At 42.4% G+C, this 27,529-nt stretch overlaps 1 protein-coding gene across 4 annotated transcripts in view; it reads left to right on the top strand.

Annotated features, from left to right (window-relative positions):
* The window catches only part of HYDIN (HYDIN axonemal central pair apparatus protein), a 298,798-nt gene that overhangs the window by 128,277 nt on the left and 142,992 nt on the right, over positions 1–27,529 (top strand). For all 4 annotated transcript variants that reach the window (XM_070397848.1, XM_070397849.1, XM_070397847.1 and 1 more), the window contains exons 19-21: positions 19,917–20,155; positions 23,143–23,395; positions 25,237–25,380. In XM_070397848.1, the coding sequence (XP_070253949.1) occupies positions 19,917–20,155; positions 23,143–23,395; positions 25,237–25,380 (636 nt within the window). The remainder of the gene's footprint in view (positions 1–19,916; positions 20,156–23,142; positions 23,396–25,236; positions 25,381–27,529) is intronic.

Below are 27,529 nucleotides of genomic sequence, written 5' to 3'. Positions count from 1 at the left end.
TATTTTTAATTCTTAACATCTTTATAGAATTTCAATAGATAACTTAAAATTTAACTATAATGAAATTGGAACACATAGTTTATATGACCCTTAGTCTTTGAATTTGTGTTTTGGGGAACATAGTTATGGTTGGTCTTTATAAATATTTTATATGACCTTAAAAATATATAGATAGATTCTCTAGTTATTGAGTTTAATATAATAGAGTAACCATCTATCTGTCTGATTGTATGTTTGCATTAGATCAAGCTTATTGATTGGACTTCCAAGTCTTCTACAGCCTTACTAGTTATTTGTATATGTTTCTGATAGAATTTTATCAAAATCTTACTTTTCCATTTCTCCTTGTGATTATGTCATGTGTTTCATGATTTTATTTCTCCTTGGTATATTATTCCTTTTGTCATGATATATGTTGCCTGATTGTAATATTACTATACCAACTTTCCTTTAGTTTGCCTTTGCCTAGTATATCTTTTCATTTCCTTATTCTCAGATTTGTGTGTATGTATATGTGTGTTGTTAAGATCTCTTTTAAATAACGTATGACTGGATTTTAAAAACCTAATGATAGACTGTATCTTTTAATGGAAAAATGTATTCATTTTCTATTCCTGCTGTAACAAATTTATTACCTTATCTTCAGTTCTGAAGGTCAGTAGTCTAAAATGTGCATATCAGGCTGTGTACCTTTTTGAGACTCTGGAGGCGAATCTACTTCCTTGCCTTTTCCAGCTTCTGAAGGCCACCTGTGTTCCTGGGCTCATGGCCTCTTCCATCTCCAAGGCCAGCAGTGGAGCTTCTTCTCTGCTCTGACCTCTGCTTTAACCTTTACATCTTCTCTGACTCTGACCCTCTTGCCGCCTTATTATGAGGACCTTTGGATTACCCTGGGCCCACACCAGTAATCCCAGGATAAACTCTTCATTTCAAGATCTTTAATCACATTTGACAAGTAAGGCAACATATTCACAGATATCAGGGACTAGAACATGGACATCTTTGGAAGGCCACCATTCAACCTATCATACCAAGACTGGCGATTTAAAGTTTATTGTGATTGTTGATATATATGGACTCACTTCTTTAGCATGTCATTTTCTATATACTGTGCTGTTTCCTTCTTTATTTTTCTGCCTTTCTGCTTTGTATTGGACTGGTATGTTTTCTCTAAGCCCTCATCCAACCACGTACGTGTTTCCTGTACTTGTTTGGGAGCTATAGATTTTATTTATTTTATTTCTTTAATTTAAGTAGCTCTACTTACATTTTTAACAAATAAATTATATCTCTTTTTTTTTTGCAAAAATGGGAAAGAATTGAGCACTTGGTTCTCCTCAAGAATAAGACTAGTACCCTATCAGACAGTTTTTATCTCTTTGCCTTTTCTTCCATAATTTTTTATTATTGTGTAGAATTTTGTGTCTTCTTTATCACAAAGTTGTTGATTTTTGTCAGACAAAAATTAACTACTCACTAGTTACCAAATGCTGATTTTTCTTCATTTTTTTCTTATTTTGCATATCTCTCTGCTTCCTTCTTAATTTATATTTCATCTGGCTAAATTATATCCTAAATTCTAGTGTAGAGGTCTAATAGTTTATGTATGTTTGACTATATTTTGATTTTGCCTTCACTCTTACGTAATAGTTCAGCTAAATATAACATTCTATTTGACAGTTTTGTTTTTCATTGAAAATTGATCTCTCGAATCAGTTGTTGCTGATAAAATTCCACTGATTATTATTCCTTTATAGGTAATTTGACTTTCTCACTAGTTTCTATTAAGACTATGTTTTGTATTTTTTGACTTTCTTTTTTTTTTTTTTTAAATCTTTATTGTTCAGATTATTACATTTGTTCCTCTTTTTTCCCCCCATAACTCCCCTCCTTCCAGCTCCCACCCCACCCTCCACCCTCACTCCCCACCCACTGTGTTCATCCATAGGTGCATGATTTTTGTCCAGTCACTTCCCGCATCTCCCACACCCCTTTTCCCCCCAAGAATAGTCAGTCCATTCCCTTTCTATGTCCCTGATTCTATTATAATCACCAGTTCATTCTGTACATCAGGTTATTTATTCACTTGATTCTTAGATTCATTTGTTGATAGATGCATATTTGTTGTTCATAATTTGTATCTTTACCTTTTTCTTCTTCTTCCTCTTCTTAAAGGATACCTTTCAGCATTTCATATAATACTGGTTTGGCGTTGGTGAACTCCTTTAGCTTTTCCTTGTCTGTGAAGCTCTTTATCTGACCTTCAATTCTGAATGATAGCTTTGCTGGATAAAGTAATCTTGGTTGTAGGTTCTTGGTATTCAGCACTTTGAATATTTCTTGCCATTCCCTTCTGGCCTGCAAAGTTTCTGTTGAGAAATCAGCTGACAGTCGTATGGGTATTCCCTTGTAGGTAATTGAGCCTCTTTCTCTTGCTGCTTTTAAGATTTTCTCTTTGTCTTTTGCTCTTGGCATTTTAATGATGATGTGTCTTGGTGTGGTCCTCTTTGGATTCCTTTTGTTTGGGTTCTCTGCGCTTCTTGAACCTGTAAGTCCATTTCTTTCTCCAGGTGGGGGAAGTTTTCTGCCATTATTTCTTGAAATAGGTTTTCAATATCTTGCTGTCTCTCATCTTCTGGCACTCCAATAATTCTGATATTAGTCCGCTTAAAGCTGTCCCAGAGGCTCCTTACACTATCTTCACACTTTAGGATTCTTTTTTCATTTTGCTTTTCCAATTGGGTGTTTTTTGTCGAATCTTTGGTTTGATTCTTGAGCTCCTCTGGTCTGCTATTGGGTATAATATTCTTTATTTCAGTCCGTGTATGCTTACTTTCTAATTTCTTTATCGTAGCATCGAGGGTCTCATTAGTTTTCGTGAGGCTCTGCACAAATTTATGGCAAGCCCTCAAAATTGCGATTCTTAGCTCCATATCCTCCATTTCTGTCATGTTTTTTTGTCTCCGCATCTTTTATGCTTTCTTGGTGCACCCCCTTGTGGTCTCTGTGCGCAGTCTTGTTCTAGCCAAGCCTTAATTGTTGTAGTTAACACTAGAGGGATTTGACCACCAGGCCGACTGGCTGTAGGAATCAGCTGAGCGGAAAACGTCTGTCTTCTGGGGAGGCGCTAATCCAGCCTTTGCCTGAGGCAATTGGGAAATGGCTGTGTGCAGGGCCTGGGCTGGGCGGGCTCAACAGGGCGGGGGGAGGGAGCCGCTATGGCCGCTCTCAGTCCGTCCCCAGGGGCTTTGCCTCTCTGTCCCCACAACCGCTGCAAACCTCGGAGGGGCCGTAGCCAGACAGTCCCGCTTCTCCCGTTTGAGTCTGGGTCCCTAGAGACTCGCCCGGATCTGTAGCCCAGAGTCTGAGACTCACTCCTGATTGAAAACGACAACCGAGCCCTCAGCAGCCAGCCCGCTTTGCGCGCGCACCACCTCACCACCGCACCACCGTACCTTTAAATTTTCCACACTACGCCTCCTCTGAGCGTCGGAATGCTGTTGTTTTTGCTTCTAGTTGAAGAGTCTCTCCTCAGCCAGCCTTCCTGTGGTTCTGGTTGATGTCCATTCCGACTTTTAGTTGTATTTTTGAAGTGGTTGTTTACGGCGGCAATCTCCGGTGTTTACCTATGCCGCCATCTTCGATTCTCGACTTTGACTTTTATTGAAAAGAAAAGGGAGGGTTTTAAGCCATGTCCTGATTTACATTTTAACAAGATCCTTCTCTTCTTCTTGCATGTTTTTCCAGTTGCTCCATTCCACTTATTCCCTCTCAAAACTTCTGCTTACGCATGTCTTCTGTGCTCCCTTCATCACAGCAGCTTACATGTGGCTTTTGGTTTGGTCTTTTTTGACTTTCTTATATTTCTCTTTAATGTATCAGATAATTTGACCCTGAAATACTAGACATTTTTTGGAATTATCTCTTCAGATGTGTTTTATTCTGTCATTACTTTTATTTTCTACTTTGAGAAAAACACATCCATATATGCCTGCATATGTGTATGTGTGCATACATACATATTCACATATGTTCCTTTGCAACTCTACATGCCTACTTTTATTTCTCATTTTCTAAATTTCTATTGAATTTATTGGGGTGACATTGCTTAATAAAATTATATAGTTTTCAAGTATACAATTCTATAATACATCATCTGTGCATTGTATTGTGTGTTTAGCATCCAAAGTCAAATCTTCCATCATCACTTATCCCCCATTACTGTCTTCTACCTCCCCAACCCCTTCCCCTCTTGTAATCACCATACTGTTGTCTGTGTCTATGAGGTATGGTTTTTTTTTTTTCCTTTAATCCCTTCACCTTTTTCACCCAGGCCCCCAAACACCTCCCCTCTGACAGCTGTCAGTCTGTTTTCTGTATCTATGAGTCTGTTTCTATTTTGTTTGTTTTGTTCATTAGATTCCACATATAAGTAAAATCATATGGTATTTGTCTTTCTCTTACCGGCTTATTTCACTTAGCATAATACTCTCCAGGTCCATCCAGGCTGTTGCAAAAGATAAGATTTCCTTCTTTTTCACAGGTGAGTGGTATTCCATTGTGTAAATGTACCACAGCTTTTTCATCCACTCATCTACTGATGAGCACTTGAGCTACTTCCAAATCTTGGCCATTTTATTTCTCATTTTTATCTTTCATCTCTTCATCTCTCCGAGCTGCCTCCTCAGTGACATACTCTAATTTACAAATTATATCTTTGATTCTGGCAAGTCTAAAGTTTATCTCATCTATTTACTTTTTTATTTTTAAATTATAGTTCTATTCAATATTATTTTATATTAGCTTCAGGTGTATAACATAGTGGTTAGATATTTATATAATTTATGGAGTGAACCCCTTGATAAGTCTAGTACCTACCTGGCACTATACATATCTATGCCTTTTAATTTCAGTGGCTATTTTTTTTTCAATTTCAAGATTTATGATTGGTTATTCATAACCACGATTCTTGATTTATATCTCCATGTTTTTGTTTCATAATCCTTGTTTTATATAATTATCCTAACCTGCATCTCTCTGAGGATTGCAGGCAAATTTTTAAATCAATTTTAGTTAGTTCTATTGATTGGTCAAGAATGAATTCATTCACTGTTGTTTGCAGCTGTCCTTCTTAGCATCTGGAATTTTAAGTGATAGATTAATCTGGTGTGGGATATGTTTTTCTCTCACCCTCAGCATTTTTCTCCCTGTGTAGCATTTTTTTTACATTTGCCTTCACCCTGGACAACTATCACGAGTCCAGAATCAAGTGCTGAGCCTTTTCCCATGGGGATATTGGAGAACTCACACATTCAGACATTGCATTGCACAGTGCCGTGGCCTAGTCTATACGACAGTCTCTACGTCACCACTATCATGCCTGCCACCACTGACACAGTCTGTGTGTAGCGTATAGCCTTCTTCTAAATGCAGGGAAGCGCTCTTGGCGGGGAACCCTGGTCCTTGCCCATTATTTCCCACAGAATATTTTTGGTTTCCATTTTTTCTCCCTGAGCTTCCTGTACAGGTTTCAGGACCTAGAGCCCAGGAAGTCTGTGGTTCCTCTTTTTGTCTCTGTTCCACTTCCGGTCCATACAGTGCTTATCTTGGTTTTTAGTAACTATGCCTGGTTCTTCATTTTTGTCAAAAATGTATCTCTTTTTTTTTTCTGTGTGTTAGAGTGAAAAGCATGCTTTAAAGCTTATACACTCATTGATTTATAGTCAGTCCTCAACTACTTTTTATAGTACTTTATACAGGGTGGGGCAGATGTAGGTTTATAGTTGTGAGTATGTGAAACAGTTTATTCTTGTATTATTATTTATTAATTATTGTATTATTTTCTATATGAACAACTGTAAACCTACTTTTGCTCAACCCTATAAATGATCAGTGAGCACTTACAGAAGGATGCCCAAATGTGTCTTCAGTTGGCATAAGAGCAGAGTTCTTATGTCTTGGCCTCAATTGTAACATCTGTAATATAAACTCACAGGAATAGGGAAGTAAGAAGAGAATAACATTCTAGTCTATCACAGTGGGCATCTTTTCTTTTGCCACATAAAGTCATAGCCATTCTGAAATGGCTTGTGTTGCTCCTGACTTACACCAAGTGACTCATTCAGTGACAAGAGGATACCAGTGGCAAGAATATCAAGAAACTTCCAGAAGGAAAGTTTTTGTGCCTGACAACACGCTGTGAGCCTTTCACCTCCACCCTCACTCACGACCTCTTTTACTTTGGCAAAGCTAAGTGTGAAACCCCGATGACAGATTTCAGCAGGTCGTGTTGATTATACACTACACTGAGAGAGAAGGAACACAATTGATTGAGTGTTAGATGATGTGATTGGTCAGCATCTTCCCCGAAGTTAGAATGACAGCTCTAGTGATTGAATATGATTCGTTTGAGTACAAGCTAAAGCCAAAATGAAAGGTGAAAGTTTGGTTCCCTTGTCACGAATGAGCTATCCAGAAAATAAAAGAAAAATGTATTGGCTTCCTGCATGCTTTGCAAGTCTTTTCATCTTCATTCTGCCTGTTCCAGCTTTTAATTAGCTTCAGCAAATTGGTTTTTTTTCCCTAATTAATTATTATTCAGGCATACAGTTTATATTTGTCACTACAGAGGAGATAAAGGTAAAACTTCCTTTATGTGGATCAAATGTATTCTTTGTTCAAATCCCACCTTTCCCCCTCCATAAAAATGTATAACTTCTTCCCCATTACCAGCATCATCATCAACCCAACTGTTATGGATTAAATACCTGTGCCCCCCTCAAAGTCAAATAATGAAATCCTAATCCTCAATGTGAGAGTATAAGGAATTGGGAGATAATTCGGTTATAAGAGTAGAGTCTTCATGAATGGGATTAGTGCCCCCATAAAAGAGACCCATCCTGCCCCCTGGCCCGCCCCCCCCCCCCCCCCCCCCCCGTAAGAGCTCTCTTGCCCTCTTCATCCTATGAGGATACAATGAGAAAAAATGACTGTCTGCCACCTGGCCGTCCTCCAGAACTGTGAGAAATAAATTTCTGTCCTTTATAAAACCCCTAGTCTATGGTATTTTGTGAGAGCAGCCCAAACTGACTAAGATACCAACTCATGTCACTTTTAAGGAATGGCTATCATTGTCATTGTCATTATCAACTAAAGAATCTATTCTTCCTGTTTGTGCACTGACAGTAGACAGTCATGTTCATTAATAAGCTAGTACAAGGTGAGACATAACACTTTTATATGATTAACAAGGACAAGAAGAGATGCATTAAGTAGCATGGTGTAAAGGCTTAGTAATGTTATGAAGTTCCCAGTAGACATACATCAAAATTATATGTGTATCAGAGAGCAAATAATGCTCTTCCTCAGTCCCATTTCCTTTTCTCTGTCACAATCAAAGGACAGATACTAGAAAATTAAGTGTATATAACGTGGTAGAGCACTTTGTAGAATGGTGTTTGAGGTATGTCTTTTTTTAAATGTCAGTTGCAATGCTGTTGTTGTATGCAACATTTAATATTTTGAAAGAAAAATTCTCCTCTGGGATGTTAGGACATTAAATTGGAATGCATCTTGGAGGGAAGGACCACATTATCTGAGGGCAAGCATGGTGATGTATCATGCACAGTTGTCTTCTCAGATGGTAGTCACTCAACAAAGAGTTGTTGAGTGTGTGAGTGCTGAAGTAGTGTTCTGTGCCATGGAGATTAAGGATGTTGTTGTCAGACAAACCTGGAATAAAGTCCTAACTCTGAGAAAGTTATTTACCTTTCTGAGCCTTCAGTTCCTTCTCCTTAAATAGCACTAGTAGTGACAGATAGAAGACTAGACATAATAATATATGTAGAAAGTGCCTGGTGAAAGATAAGTTTTCAGCATTCAATAAATGGTAGCTTTTTTTATTGTTGTTGTTAGTTCTCGCCCGAGTATATTTTTCCATTGATTTTTAGAGAGTGGAAAGGAGAGAGGCAGGCAGGCAGGGAGAGAGAGAGAGAGAAAAACATCGATGTGAGAGAGACATATCAATCAGTTTCTGCATGGGCCCCAACTGGGGCTGGGGATCAAACCTGCAACCCAGGTACATGCCCTTGACTGGGAATCGGACCTGAGACCCTTCAGTGTATCGGCCAACACTCTAACCACTGAGCAACACCAGCCAGGGCAATTAATGGTAGCTTTGATTATTATTGTTGACAGACAGAAATATCTAGGTGAAATGGCTTGTGGAAAGCCAGTCGTGCAGAATTAGGAAATCAACAAGCATAAAAATGAGAACTTAGAGGAAACAAACACATACAATGAGAAGAGAGCTAAAAATAATACAAAATAATCATTAATAATCTCAGGAAAATAAAAGATGACTTTGCATCTATGAACGAACAAGAACAGGGTGATATTTATAAATGAAGAATAAAATGTGCCTAAGACGTTAAGAATATAATCACAGAAATTAAAATGTTGCCAGAAGAATTGGAAAATAAATTTGAGAAGCTATCATGAAATAGAACATCAAGAAACATAACTCAGAATTAGGAGAGAAAGATTAGAAAATTAAATGATTTGTTTAGGCGTTCTAAGATCCAAGTAAGTTTCAGAAAAAAATATTTTAAATGGGGATGAGGAAATTATACAAGAAATAAGTTAAGTGATGTATCCAGAACTAACAGAGAGGAATTTATGGAAGAAACTTGTCAAATATGCTGTGTAATAGATGAAAATAGGCCCAGGTTGAGAAATTAAGTTCCAGGGCACTGGACACAAAGAGAAGACTGTAGGAACTTCCACATACCAAATAATCTTACCTAATAATAGACAAACATGTAAATTAACCATCCCTCCACTATGCTCACCAGCAATCAGGAGAGTATGCAAATTAACCCAACAAAGATGGCAGTTAATTTGCATACGGAGGGGCGAAGTGGCAGAATGAAGACTGAAGGCTCCGGCCAGAGTGAAGGCCTGGGTCCCGGGTGCCAGAGGAAAACTGGTGCCAACAGCCAAGGGAAGGGAAGGCCTATTGCAAGAATCTTTTCATGCAACGGGCCTCTAGTAATAATAATAATAATAATGGTGAAAAAACAAACAAGAAAAATTAGAAACCAGGGTATAATCAAACTTTTTGACAGCAATGCTGGGGGTAGGGAGGGATTTGTAAAAGAAAATAAATCCCAATCTTGACTTCATCATCCAGCCAAAAGATTAATCAAGACTAGGGGCAGAATAAAGACATTTTAGACATGTCGGATCTCAAACAACTTACACTCCAGGAATCCTTCCTTATGAAGGTGCTGAAGAATGTGCTCCACCAAAATAAGGTTCAGGAAAGGGGCTCAGGCACAGGGAAGTTACGCTCAAGGAACACACAGCACAGAGCTGCACTCCCAGGACGCCGGCTGAATCGCAGGCCCAGACAGCGGCCAGTCCAGACGGGGTTTCAGAATAGGTGGCTCCGGGAGAGACTGGGTCCGAGAAGATGGAACGGATAGAAAAGCTCATGATATGGAAAGTATTGGGAGGTTTACCTCTTTGAGGGCTTGGGATTGAACCCATGATAGATACATTGAAAACAAAGCACAACAAAACAAACAAAAACCCACAATAATTCTTGGGGAAATGAGAGTTGTACAAGAAAGGAAATGTAGAGCTCAGCTGCGAATAGTATTTGCATCTCACAATGATGTCAGTGCTAATGTCTGTCTCATCAGAAAGTAGATTTTTAACTCCATTGGGAGGATGGAGAGAAGAAAGAGAGAGACATGGAGAGAGGGAGAGAATAAAAGCTCTCATCGTCTTCCATAGAAGCAAATGGCTAAAACGCAAACTGAAAACTTACGAAGTAGCAGGAGATTGCTGGAAGTACGGAGGTGAACACCAAAGGAAAACAGTGGAAGAACTGGCAGTGGTTGCCTCCATTAATGGACAGAGGCAGGAGGATGAGGAAGGGCAGGAGAGGTTTTCACGGTATGCCTTTTCTAGAACCATTTGACTCTGGAGATTGTGTACCTTTCATAAAAATAAAATTTAAAAATTCAAATCAAGCCTGGCTGGTGTTGCTCAGTGGTTGAGCATCTACCCATGAACCAAGAGGTCACTGGTTTGATTCCTGGTCGGTGCACATGCCTTGATTGCGGGCTCAGTCCCTAGTAGGGGGCGTGCAGGAGGCAGCCAATTGATGATGTTTCTCTCTCATCAATGTTTCTAAACCTCTATCCTTCTCCCTTCCTATCTCTCTAAAAATCAATGAAAGCATATATTTTTAAAAAGTATAACAAAATAAAAACAATAAACCACCTCAGCTTTAAAAAAAATTTTAAGTCATGCTTCAGGAAAGTATGTATAAGTATGCTGCCATTTATGCAGGAAAAAGTATATATCAAATATGCTTTGTTTTTAGTCATAAAGTATCTCTGGAAAGATATGCAGAAAACTGCTAATAGTGGCTGCCTCTGGGGATGGTAACTAGGGGCTCTGGGCAACATAAGAGAGAGAGAGGGAGGGAGGGAGAGAGAGAGAGAGAGAGAGAGAGAGAGAGAGAGAGATTGATTGATTCTACCGTTAAACCCATTTGAGTTTTACACTGTGTTGCATGTATTATTTATTTTTAAAGAAAAGGCTTCTAAGAAACAAACCACGAATGATGCTGAAGCAAGAGAGCAAACAGAATTAAAATTAAATGGGCTCTCGAGAGACCGAGTGATCATATCCTTTTAGAATGAGTTATTTATTCAGTAAATACAATGTGTGTCTTCTTGTTACACAAATCACATTATCTTTATAAAACGAAAGAAGGTTAGGGGGAAGAATCACTCCTAGTGCCACCCTGCAGATAACACTATTACATGTTTGGTGCCTGCCTTTCAAAACGTGACTGTGCGTATTTACCTGTATACCCCCTGCCCTCTCCCATTGGATAATACTGTTTCGTGACCAGCTATTTTTACTCAACAGTAGAGTGTGGTCACTTTGATACGAATGACTGAGGAATATTCCGGTACAGGTCATTTTCAGTGACTGGCTTGATTGCATCCTTGGGCTCCACTGCAGCTGAGTTAACCAATTCCCTCCTCAGCGAGTGTGTGCAGCCTTTCACGACTGTACACAGTGCTCCTCTCCAAAGCGCTGCTCACACCCGACTCCTTAGACTGTATTTTTAGAAATGCAGTCACAGCATCAAAAGAACGTAACTACAATGCTTGATGCGTCTTAGGAAATGCTGGCCCAGAAACTGTGTGCCAGTTCACGTCCTGCCCCAGCAGCGCTGAAGAATGTCACCTTCTCCCTGACCCTCCCAGCATTCTGTTCTTGCCAGACCTGGCAGGTGAAAACACGTTGTTCTGTTGGTTAAGTTGGTGCATTGTTGGCTTGCCGGTGATGCTGAATATTTTTCATAGATTTATTGACCAAAAATAAATAAATATTTTTTGAGCATCTTTCCTGTGCCTGCTACTAACAGTGCTAACTATACTTACTAACTAGAATGAGAAACATGATAAATTGGATGATCTCTTTTTTCTAAAGAGTTTACAGTCTCAAAAGAAAATGAGTGAATACAAAAATAATACAGTATTATTGTGCGCTGTGTTATATGTAAGCACGGAGGAGGAAGTGTTTAATTCTCCTATAAAATTTAAAGTGTTCTTAGGTAGGAATCTTTGAGTGGACACTTGAGGGATAAGGAGGAAGAGGACAGGGAAACGGGTGTACATTTCCAGAGAACATCGGAGTTAAAGGCAGGGATGACGTGCAGCACACTCGGGAAGGAAAGGGTCCGCGCTGGAAACGGACATGCCTGAGAAGTGAGCTTGGAAAGGCACTGGGCCCACTAGGAAGGAGGTGGAATAGATCCTCCAGACCAGAGGCTCGTGCCTGGTGTAATAGTCTCGGCTGCAGGCTGCCATGTTTCCAACAGACAAATACCCACCACATTTGGGGCCCACGAACCCTGGGAATTGGGTGTAACGTTTGGGGTGTGGTTAGGGGGAGTGTATATGTCCATTCGCTATGAACTGGTTCCATCACTGTCTCAGAGGAGAAAAGGCTCAGCACCTGGTTCAGGCAGGGAGAGCCACCCAAGACCCTCAGCAGGAGAGGACCAGCGTCAGGTCCCTGACGGAGGATCCTCCCGGCAGGGTAGCCCGGGAGGGCGCAGGCAGGAAGGAGAACGGGATGTGAGGATTTGAAAGATCATGTTAATAATAACACCACTCACTGAGCACTTACTCTGTGGGAGACAGAGAGCTAGATGGCCTGGCACCCAGTTAATTTCATCTTCAAGTAGCACCTTTGACAGATGAGGAAACGGAAATCTAAATTTTAAAAAGTGTCCAAGGTCGCCTGACTACAGACGGCAGCGGCCACAGCTGACCACCGGTCATGTGACGCTCAAGCCCGCTCTCTCCGTCATGACCTTCTCTGCGTCGCTGGTAAAGCTGCAGCACCCCGTCTGTTGCACTCCAGCTCCCAGTTTCCAGTTAATTATTTTAAGCAGCAAAGTGACTCACTTCAGGGCAGGGAACCTCTCGACTAGAGAGACCAGTTAGAAGACGAAAAGGAGAAAGGCTTCAGTGACTGTTCATTGTTCTTGTTCCACAAAGAATTGATTATCTGCTGAGATAATAGTATGAATCCAAAGCAATCCCTCACTCTGCACAGTGGTTCCTGTTGTTGTTTGTGTCCCTGGAAGGAAATTCTTGCCGCTTTCAACGGGTAAAGGAGTTGTTTTGAAGAAAAGTGCATAGAGCTCTTTTCTCACGCTTCACCGTCGTCAGCGCTACCGAGTAGGTCTGCTGCGTATACTCACTCTCCTTTACTGCTGAAATGGCGTGTGCAAACAGTAGCCTTCACTCCTGTCTTTCATAGCAAATGTTAAATACGGCTAAGGAAGCCTATAAAAGCTCGATTTCACCTTGGGAGCTGAGCGCTGTTTAAGCAGTGCGCTGACGCCCTATTGTCAGATAAAAAGCAAATGTTATCTCTAGATATGTGAAAGGTAGGGGAGAGGGCTTAGCACAGATGACCAGTGGTATGGGATTCTGCATTGCAAAAATCACAATTTCCCCTCTTCCACACAGTCACATGTGCACAAGCACCTACAAACCTTCTCTAGGTGTTGTTCATGGGCTGCTCTAGTGACTCGGGCTTTCTAGCTCCTATTGACACGTGCGCTTACACACACACACACACACACACACACACAGGCAGCGGTTGCTGAAGTTTTGGTGGAAGACTTAGGAAAACTCAACTCATCTTTTAGACAAATATGTGAAACCCTGTATTTGTTTTCTTTTAAAATTCTTTTTCAGTTACAGTTTACATTTAACATTATTTTGTATTAGTTTCAGGTGTACAGCATAGTTGTTAGACAGTCATATACTTTACAAAGTGACCCCCCTGATATTTCAAGTATCCACCTGGCACCATGCATAACATTATTGACTAGAGGCCGATGCACGAAATTCGTGCAAGGGGCTCGGCCCTCGCAGCCCGAGCTGCCTCGCAGCCCCGCCCACTTGTCGTTCTGGAACTTCATCCTGAAGGTTGTTCTGCCGTCAGGTCTAATTAGCATATTAGCTCTTTATCATATAGGATTATATTCCCTATGCTGTACTTTACATCCCCGTCACTATTTTGTAACTACCAATCTGTGCTTCTCAGCCCCTTCACCTTTTCCATCCTGTATTAGTTTTCTATCGCTGTGTAACAGATGACTACAAACCTAGTGGCTTGAAATAACATAAATGTGTGTTTCCCGGGGTCAGAAGTCCAGGCATGGCTTGGCTGGCTCCTCTCCAGCCAAAAGGATCTCAAAGGCTGAAACCAAGGTGTTTGCCCAGCTGCACTCCTCTGAGGAGGCTTCACTAGGGAAAGATCCCCTTCCAGGCCCCCTCAGGTTGTCGGCAGAGTTTATTATCTTGCAGTGGAATGACTGAGGCCCCATTTTCCTGCTGCCTGTCAGCCAGGGACCGCCCCTGTTGCTATAGAACCACCCACAGTTCCCCACCATGTGGCCTCTTCCATAAGCCCTCTCACGAGGAAGAGCCAAGCCCTTCGACGGGCTCTCCTGACTAAGTGAGGCCCACTGAGGTTAATCTCCTCACCTTAAAGCCAACTAGTTTAGGACCTTAACTACGTCTCTGAAATCCCTTCACAGAAGAACAGACTGATGGTTGCCAGCTGGGAGGGGAGTTAGGAGGTTAGATGAGAAAGGGTTAAGAAGTACAAATTGGTAATTACAAAATAGTCACAGGGATGTAAAGTACAGCATAGGAAATATAGTCAATACTATTGTAATAATGATGTATGGTGTCAGGTGGTTACTAGACTTATCAAGGGGGTTAATCTGTAAATTAATAAATGTCTAAACACCACCCCCACCAAAAAAAAAAAATGTCCCTAGATTAGCCTTTGATTAAATAACGGGGAGAAGGTGACTGCACCAGGAGATGGAGATCGTGGGGGCCGGCTCAGAATCCTGCCTACCGTAAACCCAATGAGATACTTCTCTTCTGCCAGGAGGACTGTATGTTACATGCTTTCCTGGCACCTATTTTAATCTTTTTTTTTTTTTTTTTTAGCAAATACTGCTGAGTCCACAATTATGTGTCACATGGGGTGATGACAGCTTTTGGTAAAATGATGACACTAGCTGTCATTTTTATGAGAACTTAACCGTGTGCCAGGCATCATTCTGAGCTGTACGTGCATCACCTCATTTAACCATCACCACAACTCTGTGCGACAGGTGCAGTCAGTGCCATGGGCTGCTGACGAGGAAACGGAGGCTGGGCGTGGCGAGGTGACGTGGCCCACGTTCGACCGCTGGAAAGTGGCCGGTCTGGGACTCACACCCACATCTCTTTTCCTTCGGAGCCCTCCTTCCTAGCCTGTTTCCGTCGCTTGTTGTCTTGCTCTATTGTGGTTTTGAAAAGGCTATGGAGTATCCTCCATAGCTGCGCTGATTATCACTCATCCATTCCTTCTCTAGTCGAACTTGCCATCTAATAACAGAAAATGTTACAGAGACCAAATCCTCCCTCAAAACAAAGTCAAATGCCAGAGAGACGCAGGGCGTTAGGGTGATTTGGAGCCTGACTCTGGGTAAGGATAAGCCAGCGTGTTGGCAGCTGGTGTTTTAATGTGCCTTGTTCTTGGATCCTATGATATACTTTGCTGCCTTGTTTTATGCCAGACATTGATTGATACACTTCCTCAGAAAGAAGACTCGCCAATTGGGCCCTGGAGAGCAACTTCAGGTCTTCTTCCCAGAGCAGCCAGTCTGCGTCTGCAGGAATCAGAATAGAAATGCTATGCATCTACCGAAAACGGATGTCCCCTGGCTAGAAATAGCACTTATGCAGGTGACACCCTCTCCTCAGTGTAACCAAGGACTGGCCTGTGCCACTGTCTCGAGGAAGAAAATAAATAGGTGGAATGGGAAAGGTGACATTGACAGCGCCCTCTCCTGAAAGGCATTTGCTTTTTGATAAAAGGACAAACATGACTTTGATTTATGTTCTCACTGTAAGCTGAGTCTCATAAATGAGCGAAACTACATAGAGTGCTCCAAGGCCACAGGTTTGGGAAGAAAGGCCAACAGTGTGAGACGGTCTTGCCTAGAACATTCTTATTTTCTCCCCCAGCTGCCCCTCTGGTTGTCCCAACAGCAGATGGGTCTGGGCTCCAGCCCTAGAGTTCCCATAGGAGTGCAAATACCAAGTTACGCCCCCACTTCAGTTCCCTGATTGGAGTGAACTCTTCACCTTTCAAAATCTGAGGTCCAGAGGAGTTAGGGGAAGACCTAAGGATATGGCAATAGACGGAACCAACCAGGTAGCTTTGGCAGGGAGAAGTTAGCAGTTCCCTATGCCCACCTCCCTTCACTCTTGGACCCAGAGCAAGGCATTTCCCAGATTCCTGTGCAGTTAGGTGTGTCTGCATGACTGGGTCCCGGGCAGTGGAAGTGGGAAGAAGTGTTGTGTACCATTTCCAGGCTTAGTGCATAGAATCTTAGCATGTGACCCCGCCCCCCCCCCCCCCCCCCCCCCCAATTCTCTTCCTTCTCTTGTTGGCCGACTGAATGTCAATGTCCAGAGTGGCTTAGAAGCCACACATTAAACATGCCAGAATCTGTTTAGCTGGGGTCCTTGAATGACTGAATGGAACCAGAGCCCATTCTCATGCCTGTAACCGTTTGGAATTCACGTGAACCGGAAGTGAGTTTTTGTTGTATTAAGCCATTGAGCATCAGGTTTTTTGTTGTTGTTACAGCAGCTAGGATAACTTTATCTCAAATGGTAGCCTAGAATCTAGAAGCTGAAAGTAAGAAAGGCAGATAGTTCTAAGCAGGGAGAAAGGCTGGTCCCTCAAGCATGAGAAAGCTATTTCCATGTATTGCTTTAAGTCATGTAAATGGTGTCAGTCAAAAACTCCCTATCTACTCTGATAAACATGCTGATGAAATGAAGCTACATTGATCCATTAAAAAATATCTGCAGAAAATAGAGACAGACTCATAGATAGAGAGCAGGCTGACAGCTCTGGGGTGGGAGTGGGGGCGCAAGGGGCTGGGATGGAGGATTGAGAAAAAAAAAAGAGAAAGAACTCATGGACACGGACAACTGGGTGGTGATTGCCGGGGGTAGGAGGGGAGGACAGTGTGGGTGAAGGTGGAGGAGGGTAAAGGGAGGATAAATGTTTATGGGGGGGAAATTTTTTAATATATTTTTTTAAATATTGGCAGAAAAGTTAATTTGCATTTATGGCTGTTTTAGAACTCATTTTGTGTCATTTTCTATGATTAATATGTTAGAGGATTTTAAGGTTTTCACTCTGGGATTGTGTCTTAGTTCAGGCTGCTGTAACAAAGTACCATAGACTGGGTGGCTTACAAACGAGAGAAATTTCTTTTTCACAGTTTCTGAGGCTGGAAGTTTGAGGTCAGGGTCTCAGCATAGTTGAATTCTGGTTAGATTCCTCTTCCCGATTGAAGATCGTATTTTCCATATGAGAAAAACATGAATTTGGAGGGACTGAAGGTGAATGTTATGGATGGGATGGTTGTGTTCCCCCCAAATTCATATGTTGAACCCAAACCCCTCAGTGGTATTAGGAGTTGAGGCCTTTAGGAGGAAATTAGGTTTGGAGAGGGGATTCTAAGAGTCTTTGTAAGGGAGCTGGCTTCCTCTGCTCGGCTCTTCTCCGTGCAGGGGTACAATGAGGAGTCGGCAGAGTTCACCCAGGAGGGGGCTTTCACCGGAACTCCACGATGCCGGCTCCCTGGTCTCACACTGCCAACCTCGGGAACAGGAAATGAATTTCTGTCGTTTCTAAGCCACCCAGTCCATGGCACTTCGTTATAGCAGCCCAGACTCATAGAGAAATTGGTACTGAGAGTGGGGTGCTGGTGTAACAGATGCCTAAAATGTGAGGTGGCTTTGGACTAGGTAATGGGTAGAAGCTGTAAGAGTTTTTGTTTTGTTTTTATCCTCACCCGAGGATATGTTGAGAGAGAGAGAGAGAGAGAGAGAGAGAGAGAGAGAAACATTGATCGGTTGCCTCCCATACACACCCACAACCTAGGCATGTGCCCTGACCAGGAATTGAAGCCACAACCTTTTTGGTGTATGGAATAATGCTCCAACCACCTGAGTCACTGTCCAGGGCAGCTGTAAGAGTTTTTAAGTGCGTGTTAGAAAAAGCTCACATTGGCCGAAACCGGTTTGGCTCAGTGGATAGAGCGTCGGCCTGCGGACTCAAGGGTCCCAGGTTCGATTCCGGTCAAGGCCATGTACCTTGGTTGCGGGCACATCCCCAGTAGGAGATGTGCAGGAGGCAGCTAGTCGATGTTTCTCTCTCATCGATGTTTCTAACTCTCTATCTCTCTCCCTCTCTGTAAAAAATCAATAAAATATATTTAAAAAAAAAGAAAAAGCTCACATTGCTGTGAATGGACTAAGATAGACTGTTAAAAAATTGGGGAGGGGGGTAAATTAAGAATATGCATTAGAAATTATTTCTTTGAACCTAAATATAAGCAGAATATAGTGACATCCAATCCTTGTAGTTTCTCTTGCCAATAATAATCAATTTATAATCCTGAAAATTAAACTGATGAGGATTATTATCTTTTTGTGACTAATGTTTTGTTGTTAATCCTCACCCGAGGATATTTTTTCCATTGATTTTTTTTTTTTTTAGAGAGAGAGTAGAAGGGAGGAGAGGAGAGAGAGAAAAAAAACATTGATATGAGAGAGGCACATCAATTGGTTGCCTACCACACTCGCCCCAACCAGGGCTGGGGCTGGAACCCAAATACGTGACCTTGACAAGGAATAGAACCCATGACCCTTCAGTACATAGGCTGACATTCTAACCACTGAGACACACTGGCCAGGGCTTGTTACTAATATTTTAAGATAAAATCTAAACAAATGCAGCATAATGTTCTGGAAAGACAGACTTTGCTTTCTGTTTTCTTATTTTAGTACTTCATCAGGGGTAATTTACTATGAGTAGAAAGTTTAAAAATTTTAGAAAAACATTGAGTGGTACAAAAATCAACATTTTTTCCCACAAATATTTTTGGAATAGATCTAATTATCATACAAATATCCCATCTCAGCCCTAGTTTATCTAGTGTAGTATTTAATGCTGTTTTCTCTTATATCTATGTTTCCAGAGATGTCCCATATTAAAAGATCAGGAGTAATGACAGGACTCTTTTTTTAAATTTTTTTTTATTTTATTGATTTTTTACAGAGAGGAAGGGAGAGAGATAGAGAGTTAGAAACATCGATGAGAGAGAAACATCGATCAGCTGCCTCCTGTACATCTCCCACTGGGGATGTGCCCGCAACCCAGGTACATGCCCTTGACCGGAATCGAACCCGGGACCCTTGAGTCCGCAGGCCGACGCTCCATCCACTGAGCCAAACCGGTTTCGGCAGGACTCTTGACAGAGAATTAAATCTATCATTTCCATTAATACCAAAATTAAAGTAAAATTTCATCTACATCCTCATTATAAACAATGTATCATCTTGAGAACTGTTCTCCTTTGTTTCATTGAACTTATTTACATTTTTAAATACGATCTATTTAGTAGTGTCCATATAGACTTTCAAACCAGACAAGCATGATAGATAAGTCAAATCTGCACATGTTAGAAGATGGTAAGTACTAAGGGGGGGAATAGAACTGGGTAAAGGGGATCAGGAGTGCAGAGGGAAGGTTTTCCACTTAAAAGGTGATGGTCAGAGCAGGCTTCATTGAGAGGCTGTGTTTGGCCAAAACTCCTCAGGAGGAAAGGGAGTGGGCTCTGAGGATCTAATCAATTAAAGGGAACAGATCAGTGAGAGTCAGCTTCCCCTCTATAATTTTCACCTCCTATTATATGTTTCAGAATAAGTTTGGAATTTTAGCACATGAACTTCTCTATTTATTATTATAGAATAATAGAAACCGAGATGACTTCCTATACTGTGTTTATTAACGAAAGCGGTTCCTGCTCACTAATAACATCCTCAACACCCTTGCATTTGAAAACCATGTCTCTGGAAAATTCCATATTCCAGAAAGGCTGTTGTACCTTCTGCGGGTATCTCAGAATTTGGTGATTAAAACAGGTCATTAGTACCTGCTTGTTAGAGAGCTGGGCTGTCATCTAGCAAAAGAGATGTAAGGGATCCTCGCCGAGCGCTCAGAGGTGGAATTGTAGGTTTGCTCTTCAGAATCAGATTGCTTTTTGCAGAAAGAGAAGCCAACAAACACCCAGCTGCTGTGACTTGGAAAAAAAAAATCATGTTTGTCTCTGATGTTGAGTTCCACAGTGCCGGCCGCTTAAGGTGCAGACGGCTCTGATGCCTGCGGGAGGGAAAGCCAAGAATAGCTTCACGGTTACCGTGTGTCTTGTGTTGCAGGCTCACAAAAAGTCCCTTTGGACAGTGGAACCCAGTGAAGGCACCGTTCCCCCCGAAGATGACATTCAACTGACGCTGACCGCCAACCTGAATGACATACTGATGTTCAAAGACACGGTCATTTTGGATATTATAAACAGCAACACCTACCGGATTTCTGTCCAGGCCGAAGGAATTGGTTCCACCATTGTTTCGGATAAGCCCTTTGCTCCAGAACTCAACTTGGGAGCACATTTTAGGTAGGGAAGTCTCCTGGGTGAATTTTCATAGATATCGCCCCTGTTGCATGAGCTGAGCATCACCTCTATTTTAGAAAATGGCTTTTCAGTACATTGCACTCACTTCAGTCCTTCCACTTTCCTATCTTCACTGTCCCCCCTCCCAGATGGGTGCGTCAGCCATCAGAAGACACCCCCCTAGTCACAGCTTGGTTGCATTCTCAAGCTGAGTCCATCCACGCTAGCGAAGAGATGGCTCATAGGAAGTGCATCATTCTCTCACACTTACAGTGCCTTCTCGGTGACTAGTTTAGAATCTCCACCACGATTTCCCCTCTTTTATTCCAATACGCTCTTAATCCCTCTCCGTGTAGGTCCAAAATACAGTCGCATCTTCGTGGTAACCTAAGTAGAGTATAACTAGGAAGGTAAAAATGTACTGTAAATGTTTCTTATCAGGAATTGCAAAGCAGTAGCTCTTTTGGTATTTTGTCTCCTGCTTGCCTCCCCACTATAGCACCAATAATCAGGAGGGCTGCAATTGGCTCTACCTGATCATTTTGAAAAATCAAACAAACAAACAAACAAAAATACCCTAGCTGGTATGGCTAAGTGGATAGAGTGTTGGCCTGCGGACTGAAGGGTCCCAGGTTCGATTCCAATCAAGGGCACATGCCCGGGTTGCGGGCTTGATCCCCAGTGGGGGGCGTGCAGGAGGCCAATCAATGATTCTCTGTCATCATTGATGTTTCTATCTCTCTCTCCCTCTCTCTTCCTCTCTGAAGTCAATAAAAAAAAATTTAAAAATGTTAAAAACAAATAAATAAAAAATAAAACTAGAACATCTAAAATTTAAATAAAAGGTGGTAGGCAATAGAGACCTCTGAGCAGAATGATCTACATGTGGCTCTAAAAATGTATGAAGTCTGAATGCCGATGGGAGGATATGTGTGGGGATTCATTCATGGCTCCCCAGCTGCAGGGGCCAGAGGAATATGTACCTGTCCATCGTGATATTGTGAACAGACCTCTGGTCTAACAGGCCCCGCAACCAAGATGAACACATGTTCCTAGAGAAGATGAGCCTGAAAAAAAATCAGGAGCCCTCCCCACAAACCCATTCACACCCCCTTTTCCTCTGTTCTATCTACGAACCATGACCTGATTGAAAATAGCATGAGCCACTAGGAATGATGCCTTCCGAGAAGCATCCATGAGTTTTGTGTTAACTTGGTAGAGAAATGCTCCTCTCTGCCTGTCTGTTGACCATGAGCTAGAGCATGCTTCTATTTCCAAGTTTCTCTAAGTGTACGCAAACATAATTATAGAAGCAGTATGCTGCGAACCAAACTTGATTACATGATGTTCTCTGTAATCTGCAAACAGGGTCAAATAGCCCCAAAGGATATTCTGTCACTTGCCTGGAATTGGGAGGTTTAGCCTATAGTTCTCTATGAATACAGAAGCAAATTGTGGCTTTTTAGCTGTCAATTTCCCCTCTGCCTAAACCCTACCATTCTTTTTGACATGAAATCATGATGCCAGTAATCTCCAAAAGAATTGTCAAAAGCAGAGGACATAGAGGGTGGTAGATGGCAAAGAGAGGATAAAAGGTGATGGAAAAGTTAAATTACATTTTTTAAAAAGGGGGAAAAAAGAAGAGGTGGGCTGTTTCTGTAAATAAAGGTTTTTTCAAATCTATTTTTACTGATTTCAGAGAGGAAGGAAGAGGGAGAGAGAGAGAGATAGAAACATCAATGATGAGAGAAAATCATTGTTTGGCTGCCTTCTGCATGCCCCACACTGGGGATCAAGCCCACAGCTCAGGCATATGCCCTGACCGGGAATCAAACCATGACCTCCTGGTTCTTAGGTTGACACTCAACCACTTAGCCACACCGGCCAGGCTGTAAATAAAGTTTTATTGGAATACAGCCATGCCTATTTGTGTACACATATTTTCTATGTCTGCTTTCACACTAAAGTGGACAGTTGAGTAGCTGTAACAGTGACCATGTGGCCCCCAAAATCCAAAATATTTATTATTCAGCCCTTAACAGAAAAGTTTGCCAATTTGGGAACATATAGGTCTAAGAAAACCCCATATGCCATCTCTTTTAATTGCATGTTTTGGGGCAACTTCCTGGCATTTTCAGAGCTTCCATTTCTTCATTTAGAAAATGAGCAAATATACTTGGTATTACTGGGTTGCTGTGATGATTGAAAGATGTACTGTGAATAAGTTGGTCCTTTCTCTTGAAGTACCCTTCAAACTGAGCCCATCACAAGACATTTCCCTCAGTCCGTAGGAATTTACTCCACACAATTTGAAATATACTTCTCCCCCAATAGGCATTTTGCTTTTCCTTTCCTAAAATACTCCTCAGAGCCATTTGTCATAAATTAGAGCGGTTTTCATGTGAACTGCGTCCGTTTATTCTGCGGCATGCTTAACCTGCTGGGAAAGGCCCCTTCCCTGGTGACTACAACTCAAGGGCCACACCCAGGTCCCTGACTTGAGTTTATGGAGGCCATGAGTAGCTGCTACTTTGTCCCATTACCGTGGTAGCTCCTAGTACAGTGATGGCGAACCTTTTGAGCTCGGCGTGTCAGCATTTTGAAAAGCCCTAACTTAACTCTGGTGCCGTGTCACATATAGAAATTTTTTGATATTTGCAACCATAGTAAAACAAAGACTTATATTTTTGATATTCATTTTATATGTTTAAATGCCATTTAACAAAGAAAAATCAACCAAAAAATTGTCTATTTATTGCTCACTTTTTTTAAAAAAAAGAGTAAATCGTAAAAGTTCTCATCACAAGAAAAAGAATCTGTAACTATGTATGGTAATGGATATTAACTAGACTTGTGGTGATTATTTCACAATATTTAAAAATATCAAATAATTAAAAAAAAATACTTCCAGAGGAGTCAATCCCAAAGGTGTAGAGCTGAACATCCATCCCAAAGCTGAGTCCTCTCCATACCTGCCTCCTCTTTTCCAGCCTGGACACCTGTTACTACCACTTCAAGTTGACCAACAAGGGACGTCGGGTCCAGCAGTTGTTCTGGATGAATGAAAAGTTCCAACCCAAGAACAAGAAAGTTGTGCCTAAGAGGAGACTTGCTAAGCGCCCCTGCGCCCAGGCAGCCAGGCGTCCCCAGAGCCCCGTGTTTCAGCTTCAACCCTTCAGGATGGAGTTGTATCCAGACCAGACGATCGATGTGACACTTGATGGCTATTCTGCTACTCCCAGGGTACGGGGACAGCATGTTTAGAACCTGCCTTTCTCCTAAATAAATCTTTGCTCTATTTCTTAGGCGAGTTCCTTGACATTTATCTGAAGAAAGGATGTGGTTTCTTAAGGACTGCACACGGCCCCGAGTTACCATGGCAGCACCCATCGCTGTGACGGTTCAGCTCTGCTCAGTTTTATGTTTGCTTCTGCAGCTGCCGTGAACCCATCTTTAAAACACTAATTAAAGCAGCTTCCCATCCCCAGGGTCAGGCAGTGACCAGCTAGCAAGTCCCTGGGAGAGGGAGAGCCAGCATTCAGTCCAAGCCACGCCTCCCGGGAACACTTAGCTGTGTTCATAGGTATCCCAAAGGGTGTGTCTGTAGACACTCTGGGCTGCCGTTCCTCTCCAGGTATTGGGACACACCAGGCTTCTCTCCTCTCATTCTGACATAACAGCATCACATTTATAATCATCATCTTTTTATGGGTCAACGAAAGAGCTGCGTGTATCTTCGGCAGCTCTGATGTTCTTATTTACATCACCGCACTCTGCTTAAACGTTGATGCAGATCCAAACCACGTCTCTGTCCCTACTCCCTCACGGAGACTGGAAACCACCAGAAACCTAAAAAAAAAAAAAATACCCTTTGTAATTGCTCGTGAGCCTCCCCTCCCTCACAAGCGCAGATGTTGTGAATGAGGACTGATGGTTGCTTGAGCTCCGCCTGGTGCCACCAAATTAGGAGTGATGCTGAGCTTTCTCCTCAGGAAATGGGAAACAATTAAGAAATTCGCCTTCCAGCAGACAGGGTAGCAAAGCTTGTCCATTGCTTCCCTGAGGAGTGAGTGTATAAGGTGGTCTTTGTCTCTGCTCTTCAGGGGTTCAGCCACCTTCTACTGAGTGTGCACCGTGTGGCAAACTGCGCTAGGCACCAAGGACGCAAAGGTGACCAGAACGCAGCCCTCCTTTCAAGACCCCGACAGGAGCACGTTCACAGTGTCAGGACTGGGAGCTGACCATAGTTTCAAAGGCCTTCAGCCTGAGCTGCGAGGGTTCTAAATCCATTCACATCTGAAACCTGAGCACGCTTCAATGCAAGCTGTTCATGATATAAATTCACTTTGGGTTCTTTCTACTTCATACAAATTTGGACCTCAGGGCGGTAGGGGAGTAAAGAAATACTAGTTTCTATAGCACGATTTTTTAAATATCCAAGTAGGAAATGCAAAATGTTCCAGGCACAGTTTCTGTCTAGCTTGATAAGGAATAGAACTACCATTGAACTCTAAGCCTATAGGATTTTTTTTAAAATATATTTTATTGATTTTTTACAGAGAGGAAGGGAGAGGATAGAGAGAAACATCGATGAGAGAGAAACATCGATCAGCTGCCTCCTGCACACCTCCTACTGGGGATGTGCCCGGAACCAAGGTACATGCCCTTGACCGGAATCGAAACTGGGACCTTTCAGTCCACAGGCCGACACTCTATCCACTGAGCCAAACCGGTTAGGGCGAAGCCCATAGGATTTTATCTGCCCTGCCCATACTGGTTGGTATATCCAGTCCCTGACAGTCCACGCATAATACACCTTCCATACAGGTATTCATTGAACTGAATGTAAATTGATTTGTGTCCTCGAGAGCAGTCAGAAATGGGTGCAGGATCCGTCCAGGACATATTTAACCCATCAGACATTTAAGTGTGAGACAGAGAGCGACCCCTGAAGTGCACTGTTCAGAGACACGTGTTCTTCCCTGGTGTCCGCAGCAGGTGGTTGAGCGTCAGTTTGCTGACTGTGTGGAATTAGGTTTTCTGAGCTGTGGGTGTTCTCACAGGCCGGGCTTTCTCATCTGCAGATGGTCAAGGAGAAGCTGGTGTGCCAAGCCATCATCGGGGCCCAGCGGGAGCGGAGCCTGGTGATGACTGTGGATGTCATGTGTGAGTTCATAGCACCGCTCATCCAGCTCTCCACCAAGAAGCTCGTGTACCGACTGGAGAAGGTCAGTGGGCTGTGCTGGAGATCAGCAAGGTGTCAGAGAGTTCACATGTTCATTGGAGAAGCTAAGTTAACAGGAAGCCTGGTGTACCCACACCCACCGATGTTTCCTAAGCTTCAGAGGCCCATACACTTTCCTCTAAAAATTCTGGATCTAAACCTAATTCCTCCGAAATGTAAATTGCGACAGAAATTCTGCTTCCATCGTTCCTGATGTACGAGGCCAAAGTGAAGGGGTGTTTATGCCAGTGCACTGAAAATGCATTGTGGTCGATCATTTTACTGTAATTAGAAAAAGTAAACATCACAGCATAGAAAGGATTGGACTGGAATTATTGTTAATCATAATCATCAGAAAGAATAGCTACACCTTATTGATTGGTTTGTGCTGGGCACCGAGCTATATTCATTACATACATTTGCCCAGTTGTCCCGCACAGCGGTCCGTGCTATGGGTTCTGTTATCAGTCCCATGACACACAGGAGGAGACCGAGATACAAGTTATTATGCGGTACACCCGGCACTGAGAATAGCCCACTTAAACTATGACTCACATGTTTAAGTATATGGCTCTAAATGCCCATGAATTTATATGGCCATCAAGGGCGAGCAATAAATGGGGATGAGGGGGGAGGGGAGTGTTGGGGATGACTGCTGCTCAGGGCAGGGGGCAGGACAGTGAGGAGATGAGGGAGGCATCACAGTGGAACTTGACCTCCTCTTCAGCAGGTTTCCATCATAGAATTTTTTAACATTCAGAGCAGGTATGTGTGGAAAGTCTCTTCTGAGCCGGAGAGTGAGTTAATGCTGACGACCTGGTGAACCAGGGTGACACAGTCAAAGCTAAGAGACTGGTGGAGGTTACAACTGTAACCCAATTTTTAACATTTAGTCATTTAAATTACAATTCTAAGCAGTGCCGTGAAGAAGAGGTGTAAGTTGCTATGAGAGCACCTATCAGGAGAGTGGCTTTATTTGTACCTGTGGTGACAGGTGGCTTCCTTGAGCGAGTGCCTCGGGTTGAGACTTGAAGAGAAATTGAAGTTAGTCTGGTGACAAGAGACGGGGAGAGAAAACGGCAGAAGGAACAGCACACAGGAAGGGCCCGAGTCAGGGAAGAGCTTGGTGAGCTTGAAGAACTGAAAGGCCGCCTTAGACAGAGAACATGCCAAGAGGGACAGGAGGTCCATCAAGAAAAGTGGGCAAGGGCCCATGAGTGTGGCCTGACTGGGAGGCGTGTTCTGGGAGGCCATTGGCGGGCTTCAGGGAGGGGAGTGACATGGTCAGATTTATTCATTGAAACAGTCACACTGGCTGCTAAGTGGAATATTTTTTAAGTCCTACTATGTGCCAAGCACTGAGTCGGCTGCTAGGGGTACAACAGTGAGGCTAGTCCCTCCCCCATGAACTACACAGCCAACTGGGAAGATCAAGCATTAAGTACATTGTCCCACAGTGTGATCTCTGCTGTCCTATGAAAGGACTGGGTGTGGCAGTGCCTAATCAGTCAGGGAGGGGATCAATCGGGGTCCCTTTCGTTACCTGGAGGCTAGCAGGAGAATGGGCAAGACCATTGATTCTGGGAGTGGGTTCCATCATATTTTGTTTGTATTCAATAAATATCTATTGAGCACCCACCAAGGGCATGGCACCCCGCTGGAGATGAATAAGGGGCGTATGATTGAGGAAGGGAGGGGAGATGTACAAACTCAAATCAACAAATAATTTTTGGGCATTTACAGTGTATGAGGCAGCAAAGACACAGCAAAATACCGGGCTTAACAGACTACTGGGGAGAGTAGACACTGAGGAAGTAGAATAAGGGTTTCAGTTACAGGATGCTACGCTAACTGTGATGAGCTCCGTGAGACATATCAAAAGAAAATACTACAAGAGTTTCTGCTGCAGTTATTGAGCTTTCATTGCTCTGTTTTAAATTCTTCCTTTTATAACTAATCAGGAAAGATATTTGTTGGTGGCATTTGCACCAAATTTGGTGGCATCATATTTTCTCTGAATGTAGCTATTGAGTGAAAATTCAGTGAATATTTATTAAATAGCTATTCTGCATAAAACATTGTAGTACATGTTAGACATGCAACTTTGTTTCTTATTAGATTTCTTCTAAGTCCATAAACACTCATAAAAATGT

Source organism: Myotis yumanensis, unplaced genomic scaffold, assembly GCF_028538775.1.
Source record: "Myotis yumanensis isolate MYYU_CA2020_CCGP unplaced genomic scaffold, mMyoYum1.0.hap1 SCAF_18, whole genome shotgun sequence".
NCBI lineage: Eukaryota > Metazoa > Chordata > Mammalia > Chiroptera > Vespertilionidae > Myotis > Myotis yumanensis.
The sequence above is the reverse complement of the archived record's forward strand: the minus strand, read 5'-3'. Positions and strand labels throughout refer to the sequence as shown.